The sequence below is a fragment of the Cynocephalus volans genome, chromosome 5 (genome assembly GCF_027409185.1).
Source record: "Cynocephalus volans isolate mCynVol1 chromosome 5, mCynVol1.pri, whole genome shotgun sequence".
Classification (NCBI taxonomy): domain Eukaryota; kingdom Metazoa; phylum Chordata; class Mammalia; order Dermoptera; family Cynocephalidae; genus Cynocephalus; species Cynocephalus volans.
The window spans coordinates 146,631,142-146,658,227 of NC_084464.1; the positions used below are offsets into that span (position 1 = coordinate 146,631,142).

The 27,086-nt window shown below is 34.5% G+C and overlaps 1 protein-coding gene across 4 annotated transcripts in view; it reads left to right on the plus strand.

Annotated features, from left to right (window-relative positions):
• Window positions 1-27,086, plus strand: part of STXBP5 (syntaxin binding protein 5) — a 184,239-nt gene that overhangs the window by 76,912 nt on the left and 80,241 nt on the right. For all 4 annotated transcript variants that reach the window (XM_063096374.1, XM_063096375.1, XM_063096376.1 and 1 more), the window contains exon 9: window positions 11,031-11,109. In XM_063096374.1, coding sequence (XP_062952444.1) covers window positions 11,031-11,109 — 79 coding nt within the window. The remainder of the gene's footprint in view (window positions 1-11,030; window positions 11,110-27,086) is intronic.

Here is a 27,086-nt window from a genome sequence, read left to right on the forward strand (position 1 = left end):
CTGGTAATTTACAGAGATCATGAAACTACTCTGTCAGCATTCTCTCGGGGCAGAAAAGAAAGTTAACTTATAAAGGAATAGAAGTCAGGCTAGCTTTAGACTTTGTAATAACTCTGAATGCTAGAACACAATAGAGGAATATCGAAAGACTATTGAACAAGAAAAAAGTTAAGAATTTATAACTGGCCAGGTTGTATGCAAGATATACAAGCTTAGACTTGCAAGTATTCAGTAAACACACCATACAATACCCTTCTTTAAAAATTGTTCCAGGCACTAAAAGATTCATAGTGAATAATGGAGTTATGTCTGAATAATTATTTTATTTTATGACAAAATAATTTTTTAAAAGAAATGTACAATTTGGGTCTGTAATCCCAAATTATATCAGTCTGACACTCCCCTTAGAGCTTTGCATGGTAGAAAAAGGATAAAGCCTTGCTAGCCTTTTTCAGAGCAAACATTTTCATGCTTTACTGAAAGATTATATATCTCTAGACAGATATGAATAGAAGTGGAAGTTCTTGGTTTGTTCTTTGTACAGCACAAGGGAACTAACTACTTTTCAGATTTAAGCCTACTTTTTTCATACCTTTATTTTCCCCTAAATTACCTCTTCCATATCAGCAATCCAGACCTTACCCCCAGCATTTCTTTCCAGTCCCTTGGTCTGGTGTTCTATTTAACTCTATCACTTATTCTTGGGTCTTATGGGTCTTATAAATTGGACTGCCATAGATTGAAGATTCCACTGCACCCTCATTTCTTCATAAGGAGGGGAAAGGGATGATCCACTAGGGTCTTTAGTTAAGACAGGAATAGATGTTACATTGCCAGTTTATAGACGTATATATATATATACTCACAAAAATTTAATATAATAAAGATGGTATTTCATATCAGTGGGAAAGAATGATAGTTCAATAAATAGTGGTGGCAGGTACAAACAATGTTGTAACTTACCAAATTGTACACTTTACATATGTACACTTTATCTTCTGGTCGTCAAGGCTGTAAAACTCAATAAAGCTATAAGAATAGCACTCAGATGATTGATTTATTAAATACTGTGAGAAAAATACCTTTCCTATACCAAAATTCACATCAAAAAATAAATAAATGCAATAAATTAAACTATAAAATATTTATAAGGAACTGAAAAAAAAAATGTGATTTTGGGGAGGGGAAGAACTTTCTAAGCATAAAGCCAGAGAGGGGAATGACAATAAAGATTGATAGATTTTTTTCATTTTTTCATACACATACATGTATCATTATACATGAATAGGATCATATCATACCAGTTCTTTCTCCCTCAACAACGTTCCTCCACATTAGCAGTCCAGTCCCCTTTCCTGCCCCACTTGGTAAGCTATGTCAAAAATTCTACAGGTGTTTTTCCAAAATACATATTTTTCTGAAATATATAAACATGAAGACACATATAAACATATGAGATTTTTGGGGGGGAGATCATTGTTGTATAAAAGTTAGGATTAGTCTCTTTTGCATCTTCTTTTCTTAATCTACTATAGTATTGGAAAATTCCTTCAAGTCTTCTGGCATAGCTGTAATTTCTTCATTTTAATGGCCCTATTTGTAGCCAATTGTTTTTTTTTTTTTTTTTTTTTTTTTTTTTTTTTCGTGACCGGCACTCAGCCAGTGAGTGCACTGGTCATTCCTATATAGGATCCGAACCCGCGGCAGGAGAGTCGCCGCGCTCCCAGCGCAGCACTCTACCAAGTGCGCCATGGGCTCGGCCCTGTAGCCAATTGTTTGTACCACAATTTATTCCACTATTCCAAATGAATGGGCATTCACTTTGTTTTCAGTTCTTAATCACTACAAATTATGCTGTAGTTACCATCTTATATGTATTCTGTAGGAATTGGTTCTTTTGTGACTATGGAATAAATGCTTAGGAGTCTAATTGCTACTTCAAAAAATTGAAGTTTTATTTATTTCTATTTTCACTAAGTGTTCTCAAGCTGCTTTCCAGAAAGGCTGTATCCTTCAGATTTCTACTAGTCATGTATGAGTATCTTTTCTCCAGTGTCCTTACTAGCAATAAGTATTACAGCTCATTTTACTTTTTAACTTCTGATTTCCTCAGGATCTCAAAATTGGCCAAAGATAAGTGACTACAGCCTTCTTTTTTCCTTAGTCTTTCCTGAGCATGCACATAGCTTTAAACATGTGTGCAGCCTTTTAGATCCCCAGGAATATGTCTGGTTATCCAAGATGCTCTTTTAAGTTCCTGCCCAACGTTTGTTTGCCTCAGCTAAAACCCACAGCTTCATAATGCTTGCAGATGCTACTATTTCTGTAATGCCCTGGGGAATAGGGAATTTTGTCCCCTGTAATCGAGATTTGTGTCCAATGAAATAGCCACAATACCTTGGGAATAGAGTTTTCCAAGAAGCTGCAAGTTCAGACAAGATACTGATTGTGCTCTAGGGAAAGTGGTTTTAATAGAGCTCCAAAAGAACTTCAGTCTTCTCTGTTAGCTGATATACTACTGCCTTTTTGTGGCTAACCCACCACTAAGCTGGGTAATGAGGGGATGGGAATAGACCTCCATTAAAAACATCACAGTTCCTGTGCCCCTCACCCCCATCTTACTGAGGTTCAGTAGGTTCTATGGGGTAAATGATGTCCATCTTGTTTTGTGGCTAATCTTCAGAGTTCTAAAATGGTGAACTTTAGTTTTTTGCTACTGTTTTCATTTTTGTGGGAAAACAAGTTCACCATGGTCCTCACTCTGTCATTCTGGAACTTTCTGACAAAAATGAAAACAGTAGAAAAATAACTAAAGTTCATCATTTTAGAACTCTGCAGATTAACCAAAGCCACAAAACAAAATGACCTTAAAGCTTATTTGGTGGACTAAATCCCTAGAGAACCACTAAAGACATTTAGTCCACCAACTGAACTTTAAGATCATTTTGTCCAAATTCAAGAAAAACTGCTAGGATTCTAATTATTTTCAATTTATAAATTAATTTTGGAAAAATTTACATTTAAGGATTTCATGTTTTTTTTAACTGGGAATATCATAAGACTGATAGACTTGATGGTTTAAATGTATACTTTTCTATACTTTTTTTAAATTGGTGTTTTTTTATGAATTTTATTTATACTTGTTTTTGTGGTGTGCAGTGTGTTGTTTCAATACATGCCTGTATTGCACAACGAATCGCTTAGGGTATATAGTATAGTTTTGTACCTGTCAGTCCACCCCTTCTCCTCCCCCCGCCTTCATCCTCACCTCCCCCTGGGCTCTGGTAACCATTATTTCTACTCTTTACTTCATTATTTCTACTCTAAACTGTTTTTTTTTTTTTCCAGACTCCACATATGAGTGAGACCATGCAGTATTTGTCTTTCTGTGCCTGACTTCCTTCACTTAACGTGATAGTTTCCAGTTTCATCCATGTTGCTGCACATGATAAGATATCATTTCTTTTTATAGTTGAATAGTATTCCATTGTGTATATATACCACAGTTTTTTTAAACCGTTTGTCCATTGATGAGCATTTACGTCGATTCCATCTCTTGGCTATGGTGAATAGCATTGGGAGGAACAGGGGAGTGCAGGTGTCTTTTTGATATATTGATTTCATTTCCTTTGGCTATATACCCAGTAGTAGGATAGCTGGATCATGAGCTAGATCTATTTTTAGTTCTCTGAGGAATCTCCAAACTGTTCTCCACAGTGGCTGCACCAATTTACATTACAACCAGCAATGTAAGAGGGTTCCTTTTTCTCCACATCCTCTCCAGCATTTATTATTTTCTGTCCTGTTGATGACAGCCATTCTAACTGGGGTGAGATGATACCTCAGGTTTTAATTTGCATTTCCCTGATGATTAGTGCTTTTGAGCATTTTTTCATACGCTTGCTGGTCATTTGTGTGTCTTCTTTTGAGAAATATGTTTGCATCCTTGCCCATTTTTTAATTGGGTTCTTTGTTTTTTGATGTTGAGTTGCTTAAGTTCCCTGTATATTCTAGATATTATTCTCATGCCTGATATGTAGTTTGCAGTCACTTTCTCCCATTCTGTAGGTTGTGTCTTCACTTGGTTGATAGTGTCTCTTGCTATGCAGAAGCTTTTTAGTTCGATATAGTACCATTTGTGTATTTTTGCTTTAGTTGCCTGTGCCTTTGTAGTCTTGTTCAAAAAAGTGCTGCCCACTCCCATTTCATGTAGCATTTCTCCTATATTTTCTTCTAGTAGTTTCATTGTTCCAGGTCTTAAATTTAGGTCATAGATCCATTTTGAGTTAATTTTTGTGTATGGTTAGAGATAGGGTTCTGGTTTCAATCTTCTGCATGTAGATATCAAGTTTTCCCAGCACCATTTATTGAAGTGGCTGTCCTTTCCTCTCTTTATATTCTTGGCACCTTTGTCAAAAATCAGTTGGCTGTGAAAGGGTGGGTTTCTTTCTGGTCTATTCTGTTACATTGGTCTATTTGTCTCTTTTTATGCCAGTACCATGCTGTTCTGGTTCCTGTAACTTTGTAGTATATTTTGAAGTCAAAAAGGGCAATGCCTCCAACTTTGTTATTTTATTCAAGATTGCCATTGCTATATGAGGTCTTTTGTGGTTCCATACAAATTTTAAGATCATTTTTCCTATTTGTGTTAACATTGTCATTGGTATTTTGATAGGGATTGTGTTGAATGTGTAGATTGCTTTGGGTATTATGGACATTTTGATGATGTTAATTCTTCCAGTCCATGAACATGAGATATCTTTTCATTTATTTGTGTCCTCTTCAATTTCTTTCACCAAATGTTTTACAGTTTTTTGTAGAGGTCTTTCACCTTTTTGATCAAATTTATTTCTAGGTATTTTAGTTTTGGGGGTGTTATTGTGAATGGGATTACTTTCTTGATTTCTTCTTCATCTCTTGTTACGGACATATAGGAAGACTGATTTTTGAGTGTTGATTTCATATCCTGCTACTATACTGAATTTATTTATTAGTTTTAGTAATTTTTTGGTGAAGGCTTTAGGATTTTCTGTTTTATGATCATATCATCTGCAAATAGGAATAGTCTGACTTCCTCCTTTCAGATTTGGATGCCCTTTATTGCTTTCTCTTGCCTTATTGAACTGTCTAGAACTTCTAGTACTATGTTGAATAAGTGTAGGGAAAGTGGGCATCCTTGTCTTGTTCCAGATCTTAGAGGAAAAGCCTCCAATTTTTGTCCATTCAGTATGATATTAGCTATGGGTTTGTCATGTATGGCCTTTATTGTGTTGAGGTACACTCCTTCTATACCTAGTTTGTTGGGTATTTTTATCATGAAGCGGTGTTGGATTTTATCAAATGCTTTTTCTGCATCTATTGAAATGATCATATGATTTTTTTCCTTTATTCTGTTGATGTGATGTATCACGTTTATTGATTTGCATATGTTGAATCATCCTTGCATCCCTGGGATGAATCCCACTTGATCCTGGTGAATGATCTTTTTAATGTGTTGTCAGATTTTTGTTTGCTAGTGTTTTGTTGAGTATCTTCGAGACTGGGTTCAATAGGAATATTGGTCTGTAGTTTTCTTTTTTTGTTGTGTCTTTTTCTGGTTTTGGTATAAGGTTAATGTTGGCCTCATAGAATGTTTGGAAGTGCTCCCTCTTCAGTTTTTTGGAAGAATTTGGGAATTATTGCTATTAGTTCTTCTTTGAATGCTTAGTAGAATTCAGCAGGAAAGCTGTCTGGTCCTTGGCTTTTGGGGTTTTTTTTTTTTTTTTTTTTTCCTTTTTTGTGTGGGGTGATACTTTTTACTACTGCTTAAGTCTCATTACTCATAATCAGTCTTTTCAGGTTTTCTGGTTCTTCATGATTCAACCTTGTTAAGTTGTATGTGTTGTTCAGGAATTTATCTATTTCTTCTAGGTTTTCCAGTGTGTTTGGATATAGTTGTTCATAGTAGTCTCTTATGATCATTTGTATTTCTGTGTTATTGGTTGTAATGTCTTTTTCATTTCTGATTTTATTTATTTGAGTCTTCACTTTTTCTTCCTTAGTCTCACTAAAGGTTTATCGATTTTATCTTTTCAACAAACCAACTATTTGTTTCATCAATATTTCGTATTTTTTAAAATCGCTAATTCATTTATTACCATTCTGATCTTTGTATTTTCTCTCCTATTGATTTTGGCTTTGGTTTGTTCTTGCTTTTGTAGTTAATTGGGGTGTAATGTTAGGTTGTTTGTGTGAAGTCTTTTTTTCTTTTTGGATGCAGGCATTTATTGCTATAAATTTTCCTCTTAGAATTGCTTTTACTATATCCCATAGGTTGTGGTATGTGGTATTTTCATTTGCATTTGTCTCCAGGAATGTTTTATTTTCCTTTTTCATTTCTTCTTTGACCTGTTAGTTGGTTAGTAGCTTGTTGTTTAATTTCCATGTATTAGTATGGTTTCTATTGTCCCTTTTAATGTTGATTTCTAGTTTTCTTTCATTGTGGTCAGACAAGGTAAGTGATACAATTTTTAATTTTTTTTTAATTTGTTGATGCTTGTTTTGTGACCTAACACATGTTCTATTTAGAAAATATCCCATGTGCTGCTGAGAAGAATATGTATTCTGCATCTGTTGGATGAAATTTTCTATATATGCTCCATTAAATCCAATTGGCCTACAGTAGAGATTAATTCTTATGTTTCCTGGTTAATTCTCAGTGGATGATTTGTTCTTTATTGAAGGTGGGGTATGAAAGTCCCCAACTATTATTGTGTTGGAGTCTATTCTCCTGTTAGGTGGACTAGTAATTGCTTTATATAACTGAGTGTCCCAGAGTTGGGTGTATATATATATTTAGAAGTGTTATATCCTCTTCTTAAATTGATCTCTTTATTATTATATAATGGCCTTCTTTATCTTGTTTTACTTTCCCTGGCTTGAAGTCTATTTTATCTGATATAAGTGGAGCAACTCCTGTTCGTTTTTGGTTTCTGTTTGCATGAAATATCTTTTTTCATCTCTTCACTTTTTGTCCATGTGTTTCTTTAAAAGTGAAGTGAGTTTCTTCTGGGTAGTTATTGTTAGTTCTTGTTTGAAAATCCATTGAGCCACTCTGTGTCTTTTAATTGGGGCCTTAAGTCTTTTAATTGGGGCCTTGTATTGATATACAAGGACTTGTTACTGCCATTTTGTTGCTTTTTTTGTGCTTGTTTTGTCAAATCTTTTTTTCTTTTTTCTGATCTTATTGTCTTTGTGATTGACTGGTTTTCTTTAGTAGTGTATTTTGATTTCTTGTTATTTATTTTTAGTATGTCTCATAAGTTTTGGGGTTCTGGTTCCTATGAGGCTTACAACAAACATGTTATAACTATAACAGATTATTTTAGATTAATAACAACTTAACTTTTATATATAAGAAAAAAGAAAGAACCAAAGCCAATTCTACATGCTTTTGTGTCATTTACCCCAACTTTTTGACATTTTGTTGTTTAAAGTTACATATTTTAATATTGCCTATATCTTATATGGATATTGTATCTGTTGTTGTCTTGTTAGGTTTGTGCTTTAATCCTCATTCTAAGGATTTAAGCGGTAGGTTTACGGCATTACAACACTGTAATATCTTAAGGTTGTCTGTGAACTTACTTTACTAATGAGTTATGTACCTTCAAATGTTTTCTAGCTGCTACTCAGTGTTGTCTTCTTTCAGACTGAAGAACTCCCTTTAGCATTTCTTGTAAGGCAGAACTAGTGTTGGTGAATTCTCTTAGCTTTTGTCTGGGAAAGACTTTATTTCTCCTTCATATTTGAAGGTTAGTTTTGCAGGATAGACAATTATTGTCAACAGTCTTTTTCCTTAGCACTCTGAATATATCATACCATTCTATTCTGGCCTGTGGGGTTTCTACTGAGAAGTCCGCAGAGAGCTATATTGGGGCTCCATTGAATATTATGTGTTTTTTTTCTCTTGCTACTTTCAGTATTCTCTCTTTATGTTTGTTTTTTGATAACTTCGTTATGTTGTGCCTTGCAGTGTTCCTCCTTGGATTGAATTTGTTTGTTGACCTCTGAGCTTCCCATACGTGGATGCTATCATCTTCTTCTGTACTTAGGAAATGAATATGCTATCTACATCTATTCCTTTTTCTTCACTTTTGGGTATGTCATTTATGTGGAGGTTATTTTGCTTGAGGGAGTTCTGTGTTTGCTGTATTTCTGTTTCATTTTTTCTTATTCATTTTCTTTTTGCTCCTCTAATTGCATAATTTCATATGTTTTATCTTCAAGCTCACTGACTGTTTCCTGAATTTGATTAAGTCTGCTCTTTGAGTTTTCTTTCAAGTTTTTCAGTTCAGATAATGTATTCTTTATTTCTAGAATTTCTTTTTTTTTTTTTTTTTTTAAGTTTGATTCAGTTCCTTTGTCAAGTTTCTCATTTTGCTCCTGGATTGTTTTCCAGATATCATTTAATTTCAATCTGCATTTTCTTGCGATTCCCTGAACATCCTTAAGAGCATTATTCTACATTCTTTGTTAGACATTTCATAAATCTGCTGTTCCTCTGGGTCCCTTGCTGGTGCTTGATGCATTTCGTTTGATCATATCATATTTCTCTGTTCTTTCTCAGTCTTTGTGTTTTTTCATTGATGCTTGAACATTTGAGGAGACTGCTGTCTCTTCTAGATTTTATAGGTATTTTTGTGGTGTTCAGCTTTTAGTGGTTAATATCAGAGCTTTGTCTCTGATCTGTTTATTTTATTTTTTTCTTTTAGTTCTGTGTTTGATCATTATCTACCACCACCACTTAAACTCTGCACTGGAACTCATTTGTTGTCCTTTTGTTAATTCCAAAATGGAGAAATTTCCTCTGGGGACCAGCACTTGAGGCCTGTCGTTGGGCTAAATTGCTCCTTTGCCACTGATTCTCTCGGGAAGGCTTTTTGTGCAGCTCAGGTTTTAATTGTTGACCTTTTAATCACTTCTGGGTCTTGTGGGGTCAGATACACCTAGGCTGTGTGGAAATTCTGGCCCAGCACTAAGTTTTTCCAGCAAATTGCACCCACTACAGATCTGTCTTTCTGACCAGTCTCCACTGAGTGGGCCTGTGCCAATTGGAAGGCAGGTCAGCTGCTGACATTGAACCCCAATATTCTCCTGCAGGCCAGCCTCTATCCACACTGCAAACACTTCCTGTGGAGCAGGCCATGTACCAGTCCCTTGAGGTGACTCACTGGCCTCTGGGTGGCTCCTAGTTTTGGTTGGCTGCAGCCCCTCACTCCAGTGTGGTTCCAAAGAACCCTGTCAGTCGTCCCAAAGAACCCTGTCGGTGGTCTCACTGGCCTGGGGTCGAGGCTGGTGTGCTACGCTCTGGGGCCCTCTTTTCCCCTGCAGACTCCAAGCAACTTCATGAAAAGGGTTCAGCTGTGCTTTTGCCATCTCCTCCTCCATGTGCTCACTGGTCCAGTGTTAAAGTGGCTAGGGCTCAAAACAGTTCGAGCAGTCCCTTCTTTCTCTCACTAGAGCTGCTCCTGCCTTCATGAACTCTGCAGGTCTCTCCTCCTCTTTCCCTGAGCTGTAGCAGTCCCAGATTGGCAGTCTTTGCTTTGTATTAGTTATAAATTGATTGGCCATAGGAGAGAGTGATGCTGGGTGCATCAGTTCTGTCATCTTGATGACATCCTCCCCAATTTTTAAAAATTTGTAATAATTCAGTGACAAGTGGCAGTAGGGAAAATATTTGCAACATGTATGATGGACACAATGTTAATGAACTTTGAATATAAAATTTATTTTGTGATATAAGACAGATAAGTAACATAGAAGCATCGGTAAAGGACAACAAGCTATTTTTAAAAGAAGAAATACATATCTAGTTAGGGATCAAAACAGTACAAGTTACTGTTTCCATTTATCAAATAAAAAATAAATAGCAGTGTTGGTGAAGGGTGTGGCAAAATAACTTTCTTACACTGGATAGAAATATAAATTGCTACAATCTTTCTGGAATACAGTTTTACCCAGATATACCTTTACTAGGAATTTATCCTACTCATTAGTTGAGTACCCACTCTATGCCAAATAATGTTTGTCACCAGGGATGCAACAACAGAAAACACACTCAGCAAAAAAACTTTGCTTTGCTTTCCTGGAATTTACATTCTTGTTGGTTAGGCAAACAAATAAAATAAAGAAGTAAAATATAAAATATATTAGAATGTGTTAAGTGCTATGGAGAAAAAAGAAAGCTATGAAAGAGGATAAGAGGTGTCAGGGGCAAGGGGGTGTGTCAGGGATCCCCAAGATCATCCCCAAGTTTAGTGATTTGCCAGAAGAAATATAATGATGTTGATAGCAATTAATCTCTGAAAAATGGGAAATAGATGTTTTATTTTCTGTATATATTTTTTAGTTTTCTACAGTTTCTACAATGAACATGTAGAAATAGATAACTGAAGTCAACAAACTTTTTAAAAAAATAGTCAAAATTCTTTTGATAAAATGAGTTTCTGACTTCTTTTAGAGGATGGTATATTTTATCAGTCTTTTGGACATTATAATGGATGGATTTTACTTTAGGAGAATAAATATAAATGAATTTATTAACATTTTACTTTAGGAGAATAAATATAAATTAATTTCTAAACATAGCATTTAATTTTGCAGCCTGTCACACTTGGCAAAAATATGATATAGATTTGTTTTTTTCAAATCTTTTTATTTTAAAAATTGTATTTATTTAGCATATTGAAATTCTGTCTTGCTTATCTTCTGGTTAAGAACTTCGAGAAGACTACCAATTTCTCTTACTGGAATTCTATCACATAAATGTTGTTATTAAGTTTTATTCATTGTGTTTGTTTTCCAGCACTGAATTTCAAACAGTAGATTTACATAATCATTTAAAAAATATTTTGTATTAAATGCTTTCATAATCACTTCAAAATGTTTTATGTTGGATTTCATTAAAATTCATTTTCATTTTATAAACTATCAATGTAAGTATTTAGAAAAATTTAGATTAGAATTTAATGCAGGAAAATATATTTTAGGAAAACAGTTAAAGGATGGGAAGAAACCAGAACCATGCAAACCTATCCTCAAGGTGGAATTCAAAACGACTAGATCTGGGTAAGAATTTACTTCATTGCTGATATTCATTGTATAGAATTACTTAGATAGCACTGAAGGTTATTTTATTGTTATTTTTGAAGGCCTATTTTGAGTCATCTATCCCAGTCTTAAATTTTATGCTTTCTTCATTTAAAAAAAGCACTAAAATTGGTAAATTTAGGATAAAATACCTCCTTGTGTTCTTTCTGTCTTCAGTAGTTTTACTATGCATCTTGGAAAGTTTGGATTATTCTTCTTGTAAAACTTCATAATTAGATTAGACTTCAGTAACAATAGTGTTTATTTGCTAGTGAAAATTGTGAATAAACAATAAAAAAAGATTTATTATGTATATTCAGAAATTAAATCTCATAAGAATATTTGACAGTTACAAAAATAAATACAGTTTAATATTAAAAGAAGTTTATCAGTTGTATTTGAAGACATTGATTATCACTATATGAATTAGGTATGAGACAGATGGTTTTTACAATTTATGTACCTTACATATAGTTTTGTATGCATCAACTGTTATTTTCAAAAATATAATAAAGGAAAAACTTAAAAAATGTTTTTTTGAAAATTCCACATCTCTTTAATCTCCAAAAGAACCGTTTTTTTTTTTTTCTAACTTCTTCAGAAAAGTGTGTGGTTGATTTAACTCTAGCTGTGTGAGAGAGTGAATTTATGTAGGTATAGCACAGTGGTTCTCAAGTTGTGGTCACTGGGCCAACAGCATTAATTGAGAACTTGTTAGAAATGCCTATTTTCAGAATCTACCTTAGACCCCCTGAACGAGAAACTGGGAGAGGTAAGGCCCAGCACTGTGTGTTTTAACTAGACCCGTAGGAGATTCTTATGCACACTAAAATTTAGAACCACTGGTATATTTTTTTATACAACAGTTTATAATCAATGGTTATTAAAACTGACCCACTTCCCTTTTTATTCTATTCACCCAATCTAATTCAACTCAGAACTTTTCTCACTTGAGAAAAGATACTATGCTTTAAAAAAACAAAACAAAACAAAATAAGAAAACCCTAAGATTGCTATTATTTCTTTCTTTATAGTCTTCCCTGAGATCCAACAAATATACTGTGTTCAGACAACAGGTTAAATAAACTCCAAGCGGTATAGCATCTGTTTAATTGCCTATGGCATCTCTCATTGTATGACCTTTGGCACAGAGTTATTTGACTTCTTTGTGCTTCAGCATCCTCACTTATGACATAGATGTCATAAATACATATGACATAAAAAAATACATATAACATAGATGTCAAAAAGTGGTTGTGATGAAGCAAGCAAAATGATCATGTAAGCAATACATTTTACACAGTACCTGTTATGTAATAAACTGTATAAATGGTTGAGAAACCATTTTTAAGTTAGGAAGCCCCCTGCCACCAATTGATTTTTATTTGTTGCATTTGTGTATGGCAAAGGAATTAAAATAGGAAAAGCATGGTAGCAAAAAATGGCAAAAAAGGAAGGAAACCAGAAAAAAAAAAATCTGTGTTTCTAATACAACGTAAAATGGATTCTTAAACATTTAATCTAACAGTACTGATTGCCTTCTGAATTTTTATCTATCCATTTTAACAAATATTGATTGTCAACAAAAGCAAATGTCCAGGGAAGATTTGCTTTCCTCTGTGCTCCACCTGTTCCAGTTTTCATGCCTGTTTAATGTTAATATTTATGAAATCTAGGTTCCTTCAAGATGGCAAAAACCTTTCATTTCATAAAATTAGAAATAAAAATTTTAAATGTTCTGCTCTTTTGTAGACATATGTAGATGCTATTAAATAGATCAATAAGATTACCATCGTATAACAGTCTTCTCCAGTCTCCTAATTTCTTTTTTCACCTAGTATATAAAATTGAGTAAACAGGTCCTTCTCTTCTCTCACTCCATGGCCTCTTTCCTTGAAATACAAGGGTACTTTTAAAAGTTCATGGAAAAATAGAATTAAAAATTAACACAACTCTTTCCCCAAACTTTTTGAAGTACCCTCGTAACTCCCCAGATTTTAATGTTTAACCAAAATTGAGAACTACTACAGTACCCCCTCCCACCTAGAGCAGAATTGCCCTTTATCAAGTAAGTAAGACAGCTCTCGTCTTTTCCCTGTTCCTAGCAAGTGTCTTGGCAGGTGCCAACAAAATGGGTTCTATCAATTATGAATTTTAGAAAGAGCCATTCTTCCCTCCTCAAGGTCTTCTACATTTTTTTTCCTCTTTGCCTGGGATTTATTCTAAGCAGAAAGATTCCCTTTCATCCTTTACAGCTCATCATAAATGTCTCTCCCTTAAGGATATCCTAGCCTCATTTGTTAGATTAGGTCCTCCAGTAATATACTGTCAATGTATGGAGTAAGTTTCCTTTTTAGAACTTATACATGCCATTAATAATGAAATTATTTATTGAATGTATGGTTCCCCCATTAAATATTCAGCTCAACGAGAGTATTGGACATATCTGTCTCACATCTAATTATCCAGATCCCAGCATAGTGTTGCTGAATGTGAGGAATAAGAAGGTAGGCAGGTGTATAGAAGAGCATAGCCATGAAGTGTTAGCTGTTAATGATAAATGCATACTTTAACTCTGAGGCAAAGGTAAATTCTGACAAAAAAAAAATGGAATTGAGATCTCACATAGCTTTTATTTTATAATGAAGTAAAGCAAATAAAGCATATATTACATCTGGAGAGACCAGCTGGTCCCTTACACAGGAAACAGTGACAATGTAATTAATAAAGCATTTTCATAGCACTTTTAATGGAACTAATTCTTTACATGGTCAGTTCTTAATAAAGAGTCAAAAGTTAAAAATGTTCCGTCAATTCTGCTGAAGTTGGTCCTTTGATAAACTAATGACAAAGGTGTAAGGTCCCATGATAAATTAAATCAGCACAGTGATTAAGAGTGTGAACTGTGGAGCCCAACTACCTGGGTCTGAATCCCTCCTCAGCTGTTCACTCATTGTGCACTCTTGGACAGTCTAACTAAGCTTCCTGTGCCTGTTTCTTCATCTGTAAAATGGGAATAATAATAGTGTAATAGTGTAGTAATAATAGATAAACAAATATATAAAGCACCTGTAACATGATCTTTAGTTATCTTACATAACAGGTATCTCAAAACAGCATTTGATTACCTCTGACAAACATCTAAAATGTAGCTATTCTTTTATTTTGCTTTCACAAAGCAGATGTACAAGTGGCAAGGTTGACCAAACTTTGTAACTAAAGAGTCTAATTTTTTTCCCTAGGTTGAGAGTCATCTGATTTAGTGCAGTGATTTAAAAACATTTTTTAGACATCGGGTAATGGTGATCCATTAGTGGGTTGTGAAAATAATTTTGTTGGTTGTAACTATCAATTTTTAACTTATAGAGTAGAATAGGAAATATCAGAGTGTACTGTACATTTTAAGGGTAAGTATTGGTTCATGAAACCTTTGTTCAATTGTATATATTTATGTATCCATGTACTGGATCATGAAGTAATATGTACTTGTTACTGTGGGTTATGATCAAAATATTTGAAAGCCCCTGATTTAGTGAAAATAACTGAGGTTTTGTATTGTCAGACATGTGTTCGAATCTGTATTATCTTTGACAAGCTACTTAACCTCACTGAACCTTTCTCCTTCCACAGTAAAATAGGGGCAGTGATTCCTACTTCATGAAATTGTTCATGAAGAACTGAAAGAAATAATATAATGTGTCTGACACATGGTAGGTTTTGATAAATTCTAGTTCCTTTTCTTCTCTACTTCTACACTTCTCATTAGTGGACTATTTAAGAAGTTGTAGGCAGGGCCAAATTTTCAACAAGAAGCAGCTTCGGAAGGGGTCAAATTTTCAAACTGGTACTCAGTGAGCTCTAGAGATTTGCAATATACAGCATTAGAGGAATTAATTTCTCTTCAGAAATGACCACCACTCAAAGACTCGTTGGCTTTGGGGAAAGTATCTCTTGTTATGGAACCTAAAAGTGAGTATTGTCACAGTTAAATAAGGCAGTCTAGTCATATTTGGAGAATCACAACTAGGAGTTTAATTTGCTCCCTTTCATCGTAACACGTACTATGGCAAACACACACAACGGCAGACTTTTTCTGTATAGAACCAGAGAGTAGATATTTTAGATTTTGCAAGCCATATAATTTTTGTTGCAACTATTTGGCTTCGTCTTTGTAGCCCCAAAGTAGCCGTAGACAATATAAATGAATGATTGCAGCTGTGTCCAATAAAACTTTATTTATGGACACTGAAATTTGAATTTCATATAATTTTCATATATTGTGAAATATTATGAATATTCTTTTGTGTGTGTTTTCAACTATTTAAAAATGTAAATGCCATTCTTAGTTTGTAGACCATACAAAAACAGGGGATGGGCTATAGTTTTGCCAAGTCAGACATTCATACACATGCATACCCATGATATCTTTAAATTTACCTTAAAGGAAAAGTTGTCGGGAATTTGTGTGTGTTTGTTTCCCTCATGGTATTGATATTTATTTTCAAGTGGTTTCAAAGGTAAGATGATTTCTTAAATTTTAATTTTATATATGAACTAAAAGCTATAAGTCAATTACCTGTGTAAGAATATGAATATAATAAAATTCCAGAGTACATTTGTGATATCATGGTTCTGAAAATACCTAAGTGTCTATTTTAATATCTCAAACTTACTACCGCTGAGTTTCTCCCACTGCTACTAGGGCCTTGTATCAAATGGGAGAACCCTAACTCTCTTAAGCCCGAAAGCAAACTCACTTGTGCCCAAACATTGTTGTTTCCCCAGAATATACAGGCTTACTTTTGTATAGTTTTTTCCTTCTCAATTGTAGATTTTTGTTGAATAACGGTATCAGTGAACACTTAGGCTGTTCTTACTATGTGCTAGACACTGTTCTAAGTACTTACACATGTTAATTTATTTAATCTTAGCAACAACCCTACAAGACAGGTATTGTTATTATCCCTTTCTACAGATGAGAAAACTGAAGCAGAGAGGTTGAGTAATTTGCCCAAGATCATAAGCTAATAAGTGGCGCAGCCCAGATTTAATTGTTTGTACTTACCTTGAGTACACTTCCTTTTAAATGAAACCCACTCTCTGTTCACACTAACCACTAATCGTGAAGATTATTATACTCCTACCCACAGAACCCTCTAGCAATAATTGCTCTGCTAAATTACCTGCTAAAACTGCAGATGATGAAATTGACCTTCACTTCATTCACAGAGGTGTTGACCATTGAGAACAATGTTTTGGGATTACAGAACAATGTCTTGAGATTTAATAACATTCTTTATATTAATAAGTATGTTTGTGTTTTCTTCCTTTTATTTTCCATGGAGCCTCTGCTCTCCTCTATTCTTTTGCCACCGATATGCATATATTAGCATCAGCAATTGTTCCATTTTCATTCTCTGTCCTCCGTCCCAATTCTCACTAAGCCACGGCAGCAAGGCGACAGTCATATGGATAGCATGCCCACTTTGAGAAACAAAAGTAATTCCTTTTTATGTCGTCTTAGCAATTCTCATATCCTTACTTGGGACAAAAATAGCATCTTATATCTTGAACTTAGATGGTTTGGCTCCTGAGCACTGAGAAGAAAAAGATTAGTAAATAGAGTAAACATCCATTTTTTGCTTACTATATGTTGAGTATTCTGCTGTGCAATTGGAATGCATTTTCTTTCATAATCCTCGTAGTAGCACTCTTAAATGGGTATTTTTATCATCTCCATTTAGGGATATAGATGTTGAGTCTTAGAGAGGTTAAATAATTTGCCCAAGAAGTGACAGAGCTGGAATTTGAGCCCAGGTTTACCTCCAGAATATTCTCACAGGTAGCATGGGTTAGGATAGAATGATCCTAACCATTCACAGGTCACTTAGTTTGCCAAGAACTTAAATCTCTTTTAAATTTGATAATCTACCAGATCATCTTATTAAATTTAACATTAAGTCATACTCAATACAAGTAATCACCCTAATGAACTGAGAGTTGGGAGATCTTTGTGTGCCTGTGACAAGCTGGATAAGTTAATGCAAATAAACCTAGTTACTCAGAGATTTAGAGAACCTCATATCACATCTAGGCTATAAATCAAATTCTAATTTGAAATCTGGGTTCATATTTTATGGTATTTCTTTGTGGTCATGGCACTTGGTCTTATATCTGTTTAAGAAAAATCCACAGGTATATATAAACTTAATTGCACTTAATGACAGAAGACCTCCTTGAGTCTATGGACTTTTAAAATTTGAAATGTCTCTACAGTTAACCTTCCTCCTCTTTTCATGTTACTTTTACCATGTCAATCAAAAGCTTTCAATCTTAAGTTAGCTGATTTTTATTTTATCTCTGTCTTCAGAGACAATCATTCTTTGTCCCACCCCACATTTATCTGTATTACCATTTTTCACTCAAAACTAGAACATTTTCTCCTAGTTTTACTCCCCAAACCTCATACTGAACTAGGATAAGTTACCATTCGCTTTCTTGCTTTTAAGGTAATATTCGACTTGCATTTCCTTAGCAAATTTGTGATATCCTTTCCCTACACTATATAATAAACTAGAGGATAGCTCTACATGCAGTAAATGGCCAGATACTGGGAATAGTCAAGCCAGCTCACATAGTGAGATTACCACCTACCTAGTGTGACTTCAGATCTGCTACTTTAAAAAAAGAAAAAAATCATTTTTGGGGAAAGGGGATTATCGTAGCTTTGTGATATAATCTCACATAGACAGAAAATTACATGTACTAGATTGATAGTTCTGTCTTTTGACATTAGAGTGCCTCATTTAGTAGCTATATAAGTATATGCCCAAGATTGAGTTTTGTCCATGGCTTCTGTCAACATGAAATGCTAAGATCCCCACCTCCTTATTTTTAAGCATTTCTATGTGTTAGTTTTTTAATTCGTTACTATTAGATTAAAAACTATCTCATATTAATCGTCTACTGATGTGCAAATCCATTTTGAGATCATTGGCAAGTTTTACTTGTTAACTTTGTTTGAAAGTTGACTTGTATTGAGCCCTCGAAGTATATTTAACCAGTGATGATTACTAAAGTGGAGGTGATTTTGCTTAAGTATAAAAAAAGGAGCACATCGCCTGACATCTCAGAACCCTTTAGCCTCAGAATACAAGGCTCCCAGTACTGATATTTTAATTTGAAAGACACCAAAATAAAGACATATAAAGAAGGCTAGGAGATTCTGAATGGGAAAAAAAAAAAAAAAAAAAAAAAAAAAAGGAAAGCCAGCATAATATTATGTCCCTGAAGCTAAGAAGTTAATATTTTCAGGAGAGAGTAAGTAAACATTGTTTGGTGCTACAGAAAGATTGATTAGAGTGATAACAGAAGAAAGTCTAGGAGACAAATTGTGGGAAGGATTAATTTGTGAGAGTACTTTATTAATATCATTTCAAACAGGAGCCAGGTTACAGGGACATTAAAAGAAAGAAAACACCTGGGTGGATTCACAATAGAAAGTACTGCTTTAGAACATGTATTCGGTGAATTCAATAGTAGTAGATAAAAATATCAAGTGTAATCGGAAAGAGTAAGACAGATTTCCATTTTTATTTTAAATTAGGGAAGATCTCATTATGATTAATGGCAGAAAATAAAGAGCTGTTAGAATCGGAGAGACTGAAAGTGACAAGGAAACTATGGAAGAGAGTATTAGAGTGAATCGAAAATAATAAGGTAGATAGAGAAGATAAATTTTTTTCTTAAATACTAATGGTGATGTCATATGATTATATGTTCTCCCAGAAAAAATTTTTGTCCACCGAACCAAGTCTTGAGGTTAAGATGAGGTTTTGGGTCATGAAGTGGAACATGAAAGTAGGTGAAGTAGATGACAAAAATAAAAAGCGTAGTAGAGGAGAAGCATGCTGGCTAAAGGAAGGAGTGAAGCAGGAGGAATTCAATGGAAAATGAGACTTCTTGGCCTCTGCTACAGTTACTGGTACACAGTAAGCACTTAGTAAATGCTTGTAAAATGGATGGTTAATATTAATATTTTAACTTAATCTGTTTAGTTATTCCCAAGTGGCCTAGTAAGCAGAACACTCTTCAGTATAAACTATATTTTAGCAAAACTTTAATACAGAATGTAGTCACAAATTTGAAAATGACATTTAAAATTGGCAAATGATTTTCACAGTATTTCAGAGGAAGAATGCACTTTTAAAAAGTAGTCACAGTTATATTAATTATATTATTATCAATTATATATTATATTTATATCATTTTTAACTACTGATGATTTTATTCTCTGAAGTGTTTTGGGGGAATATGAGTTTATAAAAAATTTTGTAACTATAACATGAAATGAAATCCTGCTTATAGAAGCATTTTTCCTGTAGTTCCACCATTCTAAAAAACATTTAAAAAATTTTTTTCATTTTTCTTGAGTCTTTTTTTCAGATACATAGCTATTTTCACTTATATTCTTAGAGCATATTCCATTTGGTGTTTTTTCTACTTAGCATGTCTAATTACTAATTTCTATCAGTTTGTTTTTTTTAATAATTTAAGAGCTGTGCTGTTTACTCAAACATTCCTTCCTTTTGTTGAACATTTAGCTTTTTCGATATTATAAATAATATAGATATAAATACAGTAGTGAGCATATTTTCTCTTTTGATTTTATGGATTTTACAGTAGTGAAATGTTTTCCTTACAATCAATTTCCAGTGGTGTAATTTTGAGGGAAAAAGGTTTTTATGGCTCTTGACAGATTGCCATATAGCTTTTCCGTCTGTGTATACGTTAAAGAACAAAGTATAAAATATACCAGTTTCACCAATTATCTCATCAGTGTAGGATGATTTTTGTTTTATTTTGTTAATTTAATACCTTAAAAATCAGCATTTATGCTTCAGAATTACTTTAAATGCTGTAATCACAATGTAAACTCCCAAATTACTGCTCTTACCAGAAAGGCAACCTGCTATGGTAATAGGGGATTCAGGTTAATTGTATCTGCAAGCAAAGCAGCAATGATTCATAGAAAACATTTGAATTTTATTTTTAATGAGCAGTTGTCCAGCTAACTATTTATGTTTTGGCAGGACCAGAAATTATCACTATCCTTGTTTGTGCCCCTGTGTCTAGAAACTAATAAATTTAACAAAATTAGTATGTTAGTAGCTGATATTTGGTAACAATTCTTTCGTTTCTTAAATCCTTAAATCCATTTCTTAAATCCTAGAATTTAAAATCTTGTTTCAAATATGTATTATTTATAGAAAGAGACAGTTTTATATCAACTATAATTTTCAAAATTGTGCTTTCTTTTTTTTAAGCTATTTGTATCAGTCCTTTTTTATGTTGCTATAACAGAATACCTGAAACTGAGTAATTTATAAAGAACAGAGGTTTATTTGGCTTATAATTCCGGGACAACTGCATCTGGTGCAGGGCTCAGGCTGCTTCTGCTCATGGCAGAAAGTGGCAGGCAGCCTGCAGGTACAAGCAGATCACATGGTGAAAGGAAGCAAGAGAGAGAGAGAAAGGGAGGTGCCAGGGTCCAATAAGCAACCAGCTCTTGTGGAACTGATAAAGTGAGAACTCACTCACTACCCCCACCCCCCAGGGAGAGAATTAATCCATTCATGAGGAATCTGCCCCCATGACTCAAACAAGCTCCCAACACTGCCACATTGGGGATTAGACTTCCACATGGGTGGACAACACATCCAAACTCCATCACTATTCAGATATCTCCTGCTTATACTTCCTCTGCTTTATTCATCCTACTTTTCCTACCACTGTCTGAACTTTCCTACAATCTCTTCTTTTAGAGCTGTGCCTTCATGATCTAAATTGGTTCTCTGGCACATTGTTAAAACTTTATGGATTGTTCATACTTGTCTAAGGATAGATTATCTATCATTATTCATCCTAATCTACATTTTTCGTATCCCTAAAATGCTTTCACTTTTGATCTGTAGGTACACTGAGTTTCTTGGTGATGGTTCACTGACTGTTCTATTACTGTTACTTGGCTGCTTATATGAGGGGTCCTCAAAAGTTCAAAGAAAGATTCATATTATTTTTAATTCTATTTTTCCCTGAACATTTTGAAGTACCCGCGCATGTTGGTATCAGTTTGTAGGATTTAGATTATGTCTTTCTAGAGGGTAGGGATCAAATCTATGTACAACCTTGTCCACAGTAAATGATTTTGAAAACTATGAAGTGTTTTCTCATAGGTGAGCTTTGAAATAATACTTGTAACATTGCGAACGTCATACACAGTCCATTTCATCACAAATTATTCATCCACATGGCAAAGACTACATTAGGGATTTTAGATTTCTTTTTTTAAACAATGATTACTTGTTACATAATTAAATTCTCTTATTCGTACCGATACTAAAAACAGCCCAGAATAATGGACTAATATGAATATTTGTTGTATCCTTTTAAATCTCATATATCCTAACCAATCTGCATATTAAGACTACAGTAAATAGAAGTCCCAATGCATAATTTTTGTGGAATTTGTACAGTTTGAATAGGTCTACCAAACACAGCGTGTTTAACTTGTTGAGTTATCATGTTGTGTCGGGTCTGTCACCGGCTGACCCGAACAGCCCTTGCCTTGCTATCAGTCTCTCCCTTGGTGTCCCTTCTGGTGGGCGGGCGGATTGCCCGGATTCCTCTTTCCCCGGTCCGCCTTGAGAGGAGACGGAGGAAGAGAGCCGTGAAGAGAGGTGAGCACAGCCGCCCCAACCAGCCCGTTAAATAACACTCAGATGCGGCGGGGGTTCTGTCAGGCAGTTCTCGTTTATTATCACACAAGCACTTGCTTTTTTTTTTTTCTTTCGTCGTTTTCGTGACGGGCACTCAGCCAGTGAGTGCACCGGTCATTCCTATAGAGGATCTGAACCCGCGGCGGGAGCGTCCTTGCGCTCGCAGCGCCGCACTCTACCGAGTGCGCCAGGGGCTCGGCCCCAAGCACTTGGTTTTAAAGGCAAATGGGGAAGGGAGGTTTTTACATTCTCCAGTCAGCTTAAAGGTTATGAGAGCATGCATACTGTCTCAATGCCTAGCTATTGCAATCAGGCAGTGTTTACGAGCGCGGAAGCGCGTATTTGGCCAATAAGGGCTAATGCAAGGTTCCCGCAGACATTCCCACCCTACTTCCTCCTGGCTCCATCTTAGGCTGCCACGTTAATACGCCCTTGTGGGCCCATAATGGCGCTGCATGTAATGTCACTGTTAGTTTTTAAGGCCCGACAATGTTGATGCTTAAGGTTTGTTTTGCTTTCTATTTTAGCTTCAGCACTACAATTGATGCCCTGTTCTGCAAAGCACAGGTAGAGAAAAGTTGTGTTGCCTTAGACATGACAACTTCATCACAGCAGCTTTTGTTATGACCATCAGGCTTTATTGGCTATAAGGAGTACCATAATTCTTCTAGTGGTTCTTAAGATTCATGAAATTTTCAGTTTATAGGGGTAGTTAAGCACGTTTCTGCCTCCAAAGTGGGGAAGGTATACTGAGATCTTTTTCCTTTTCATAATTAAGACAGGTCTTTAGAATTCACTGATTCTTGTTTTGCCCTTATTTCCAGATTGTGACTTGTGAGCCAGTTTTTTAAATGAGGGTCACAGATGTTAGAGGACTGATGCTAAATAACTCAAATTCTCAAATGATTAAGGAAAACATTAAAGTTTAGGTGGCGTGAAAAGAAACGAAAAAAAAAAAAAAAAAGAAAAGTTTCCACAAATATTTGTCATTACATTAGTGGTCAGTAGATCACAATTTAGACAAGAATACCATTTTTTATTTTTTTCCATGGTACTAACAGTATTCCTTTTAATAAAACTTAAGACCGCTATTATTACCGTTATTAATTATAATACTCTTTTTTATAATGTTTTGATAATTATAAACAATTAATATTACCTTTGTTATAATGAAAACTTGTCATTATTGCACATTTTCTTTTGCGTGTATTCAATTCTTAGATGTATACCAATGGTCCTCAAACTGATCTCAGGACCCCTTACACTCTTAATTGTTGAGAACCCCAAAGAACTTTTGTTTATGTGGATTTTATAATTACCATGTTAGAAATAAAGCTTAGAATTTTTAAAAATATTGATTAATTCATTTCAGAATAATAATAAAAATCCTTTGCATATTAACATGAATAACATTTTTAAATAACTTTATTTCTTAAGAAAATTTTAAAAAATAGACAGTGGATATGTTTTAATTTAGCAAATCACTTTAAAGTCTAGTATAATAGACTGTGGCTGGATTCTCACATCTGTGTATACATTGTCTATTGTGACATGTTATTTTAATTGAAGTATATTAAGAAAATCCAGCCTATGCAGATGTATGTATAGATAGACTTTTATTTATTTAATTTTTTTATTTTAAATTTGTATTATTAGCATATTAATTCTTACAAATCGTAGTCTTTTTTTATGCCCTTTGCCTGACCTATCACTTCCCAAACCCCCTCCTGCCCCATCTCTGATATCCTTGGGTTTGTTCTCTCCTTCTGAAAGTTCAACATATTGTTCTGGTCTTTTCTTTCTTTCTTTCCTTCCTTCCTTCCTTCCTTCCCTGTTTCCCTGGATTTTTAAAATAATGGTAAATAATCTTAGATACCACACAAAAACTTGATAAGTGGTAGTTTTTTAAACAGTACTTATAGTGTGGAATCTGAATGCCTATAAATAAGGTTTTGATTCTCTTGTTTCATTAAAATTTATTGGTCTATATGTACTTTCAGTAAATGCTTTTATAGCATCATAGCACTAGTCATTTAGAAAATATCGACTCAGTGAGTCATTCAGACCTTACAATATTGACTCATTTTATTATATAATACAAAAACAAATTGTTAATATTGCCACCAATCTCATCAGAAAGTCATTAAGTATTGACAAGCTTTTGAGCTCAACATGGCAGGTAAGTTTTTCAAAATTCTAGTTTTTACGTGAAAGCCTAGATTTTATCATGGTAAACAAATAATGTTAGTCATTTTTCTTAAAATGACAGACTCATTTCATTCATTTTTGAGAAAATGTCTCTGAGTTATCCAAGCCTAAATAATGATTGTCTGTTAGTCATTCTTTTAAGCAAAAATAATAGTGGCTAGTTCACTTGATTCACTAAAAAGATTGTCCAAGCACTTTCTAGAAATATGAGGATACTTCAGAAAGTTTATGGAAAGATTCCAATTATATTTTAATTCTGTTTTTCAATAAACTTTTTGACGTACCCCCCTAACTGTTCAGCCATGTGTACAGAAGTTCGTTAGGCGTACTTCCCATTTGTCAACATATTAGAAAAACATGTCAAGAGTCAAGGTTTAAAATTTGTCATTTTACTGCTTCATCAAGGGCATTTTAAAGTATGTCATTTTGTTGAGAAAATGACAAAATAATTTTCTCATAAGCCTGTTTTGTCCTTGAAGTATTATTTTGTCTTTGAAGCATTGTTTGCTTATTAACATTAGTCTGGCCTCTAATCACTACTTGCATTTTTGGCTTCTGTAACCAAGCTCACTTATCTATGCTAGCCTAGTGAATGCTGAGAAAAGAAAAAAAAAAAAAAAAAGTAAAAACCCTGGAAGAGTCCGCTTATAAAAACTTTGTGAGACCTGAGCTCAGGGTCCAAATTTTCAAGCATTAGCTTGTCTGGGCCTGCCGGTGTAATAAATACCTTACTCTCCTACCCTCTGAGTGCTGACCACTTCTTGCTGAGTCTGTTTCCACAACAATTTTAACTTACTGTTTCATCAAAGATGTTTTAATGTGTGGCAGCGAAGAATACAAAGACTTTCTCACGTGCCTCTGCTTTGATTCATGCTGAGATAAGAGTTTTATCCACCTACTATTACTTTTGTGCCATCAGTGCAAATATCAACATGACGAAAAAGCAAGCAATGTCTTAATATTATAATAAATATGGTTTTGACCTCACACACCTTTTGAAAGGGTCTTGGGAACACCGAAATGTCCACAGACAACACTCCCATACTCTGACCCTTGGTTTTATATACTACACGGCAATTCAGAGGAGCTATGCAAAAGGAAATGTTTTGGGGTTCCTCATTTTTGATACCTGAAAGGATATTAATTAGGTTCATTTTCTATAACAATTTGATTTAGCATAACAAAAATTATATTGACAAAACATTTAATATAAAATTATATTAAAATCATAGCATTTTATTCAAATACATGTAACACCCCCATACTGGCCAGCCACAAAGAACAACAACAACAACAACAAAAATACCAAATACATGTAACACATGAATCTGTTCTACTAAAGCTATATTATTTTAAATTGGTTTTTAAATTTAAAAGCCAATTGGGGGGAATTCGTCTTAATATATTATTAGTCCATTTGTGTTGCTTGTAACACAATACACAGAACTGGGTGATTTATAAAGAAAATTAAATTTATTGCTTACAGTTTCTGAGGCTGGGAATTCCAAAGTCCATCTGGTGGTGATGACAGTGACCCAGGTGTCTCACATTGCAAGATGGTGGAAGCAGAGAGAGAGCAGAGAGACAGACACACACTCCTCTTTTTTAAAGCCCTCAGAACCATTCCCCTGACTACCATTTTTAATCCATTCATTACTGTATGATCCAGTTACCTCTTCAAGGCTCCACCTTTCGATTATCATAATAGGATTTCCCACCCTCTTAACAGTCACAGTGTGGGCTAAGTTTCTAACACATAAAACTTGGAGGACACAATTCAAGCTTCGGTGAGTTTGGGGGGAGGACATAATCCAATCCACTGCAATTATGTTTCTTTATATTTTCATCAAACTCAAATTTTTTTTTATCTGTACTAATAAAGAAGTCTTAGGGGTCGGTCACTGGGAAACATGTTTTGAAGATGGCTACCCTAGTTCCAGATAGTCCTCTTAAAACTGGCAGTGGCACCAGTCTGAATTAGAAAAACACTGGAATATCATGATCATCATCATCAGAGTAAAATAATAGGTACTTACTGTAAATGTTTTTCACAGTAAACACTGTAATAACCACTTTATATATCATTTAATTCTCACAACATTCTTATGAGGTGGATATTTCTGAAGAGAAAACTGAGGCTCAGACTGTTAAAGTAAGTTTTCCAATCCTCATAAATTCAAAGTAATAAAGCTGGGACTTGAACACAGATGTCTGCTTCTAAAGCCTACACTTTTAGCCACTGTTCTTTTTATATTCTCCATACTGCTCTTCATTATCATAATGATTTATTCTTCTGCTGCCCTGTTATTTCCCCTTTCAGCTCAAAATGGACGGACTCTGAAGAAAACTTATCATAACTACTTAGTAGTTCTGTATATTTTTCAAACAGTAATTCTTGGGATCGGCCTCCCTACCCAGACACACTCAGCTAAAGAGTTATGTGGTTTCAGATTGAACTCCACAGAGTTTGAGGGGCTATGAGGACTAGCAGTGAGATCCTCAGTGACAGCCTCACTTTCCTCCTGCCACCTCATAGTGATAGGGTGAGCCAGGTAGTAGAATTAGCAGGCTAGATCGGTTGATTGTGATCCATTCCTGTATGCTAACTGGTCTAAGACAAGATAAGTACTTACTTACTAAGAGTAAGAGTGTAGAAACTTTAATGTCATTTGACACTTCTGTAACATTTATGTACACATTCACATTCAGTTGTCTTTTGTGTGTGTGTGTTTTATAGAAGGATAGATTTACAATGAATTAAAAATTTTTTAATAGTTCTTGACTAGAGTTTGAAAAGCAGTGTTCAAGACTGTAACATCATATGATTGGAAGAGTGCTTTTAATTCATATCCTGAAATTTTGTTTTCTTTTTTCTTCCCAGCCCTGAAATGAAAGAGGCACTGTTTTGAAACTCTTGTTTTTGATTATTTCATTTTGATCTAATAGCTCAAAAAACCTAGTAGAAAGAAT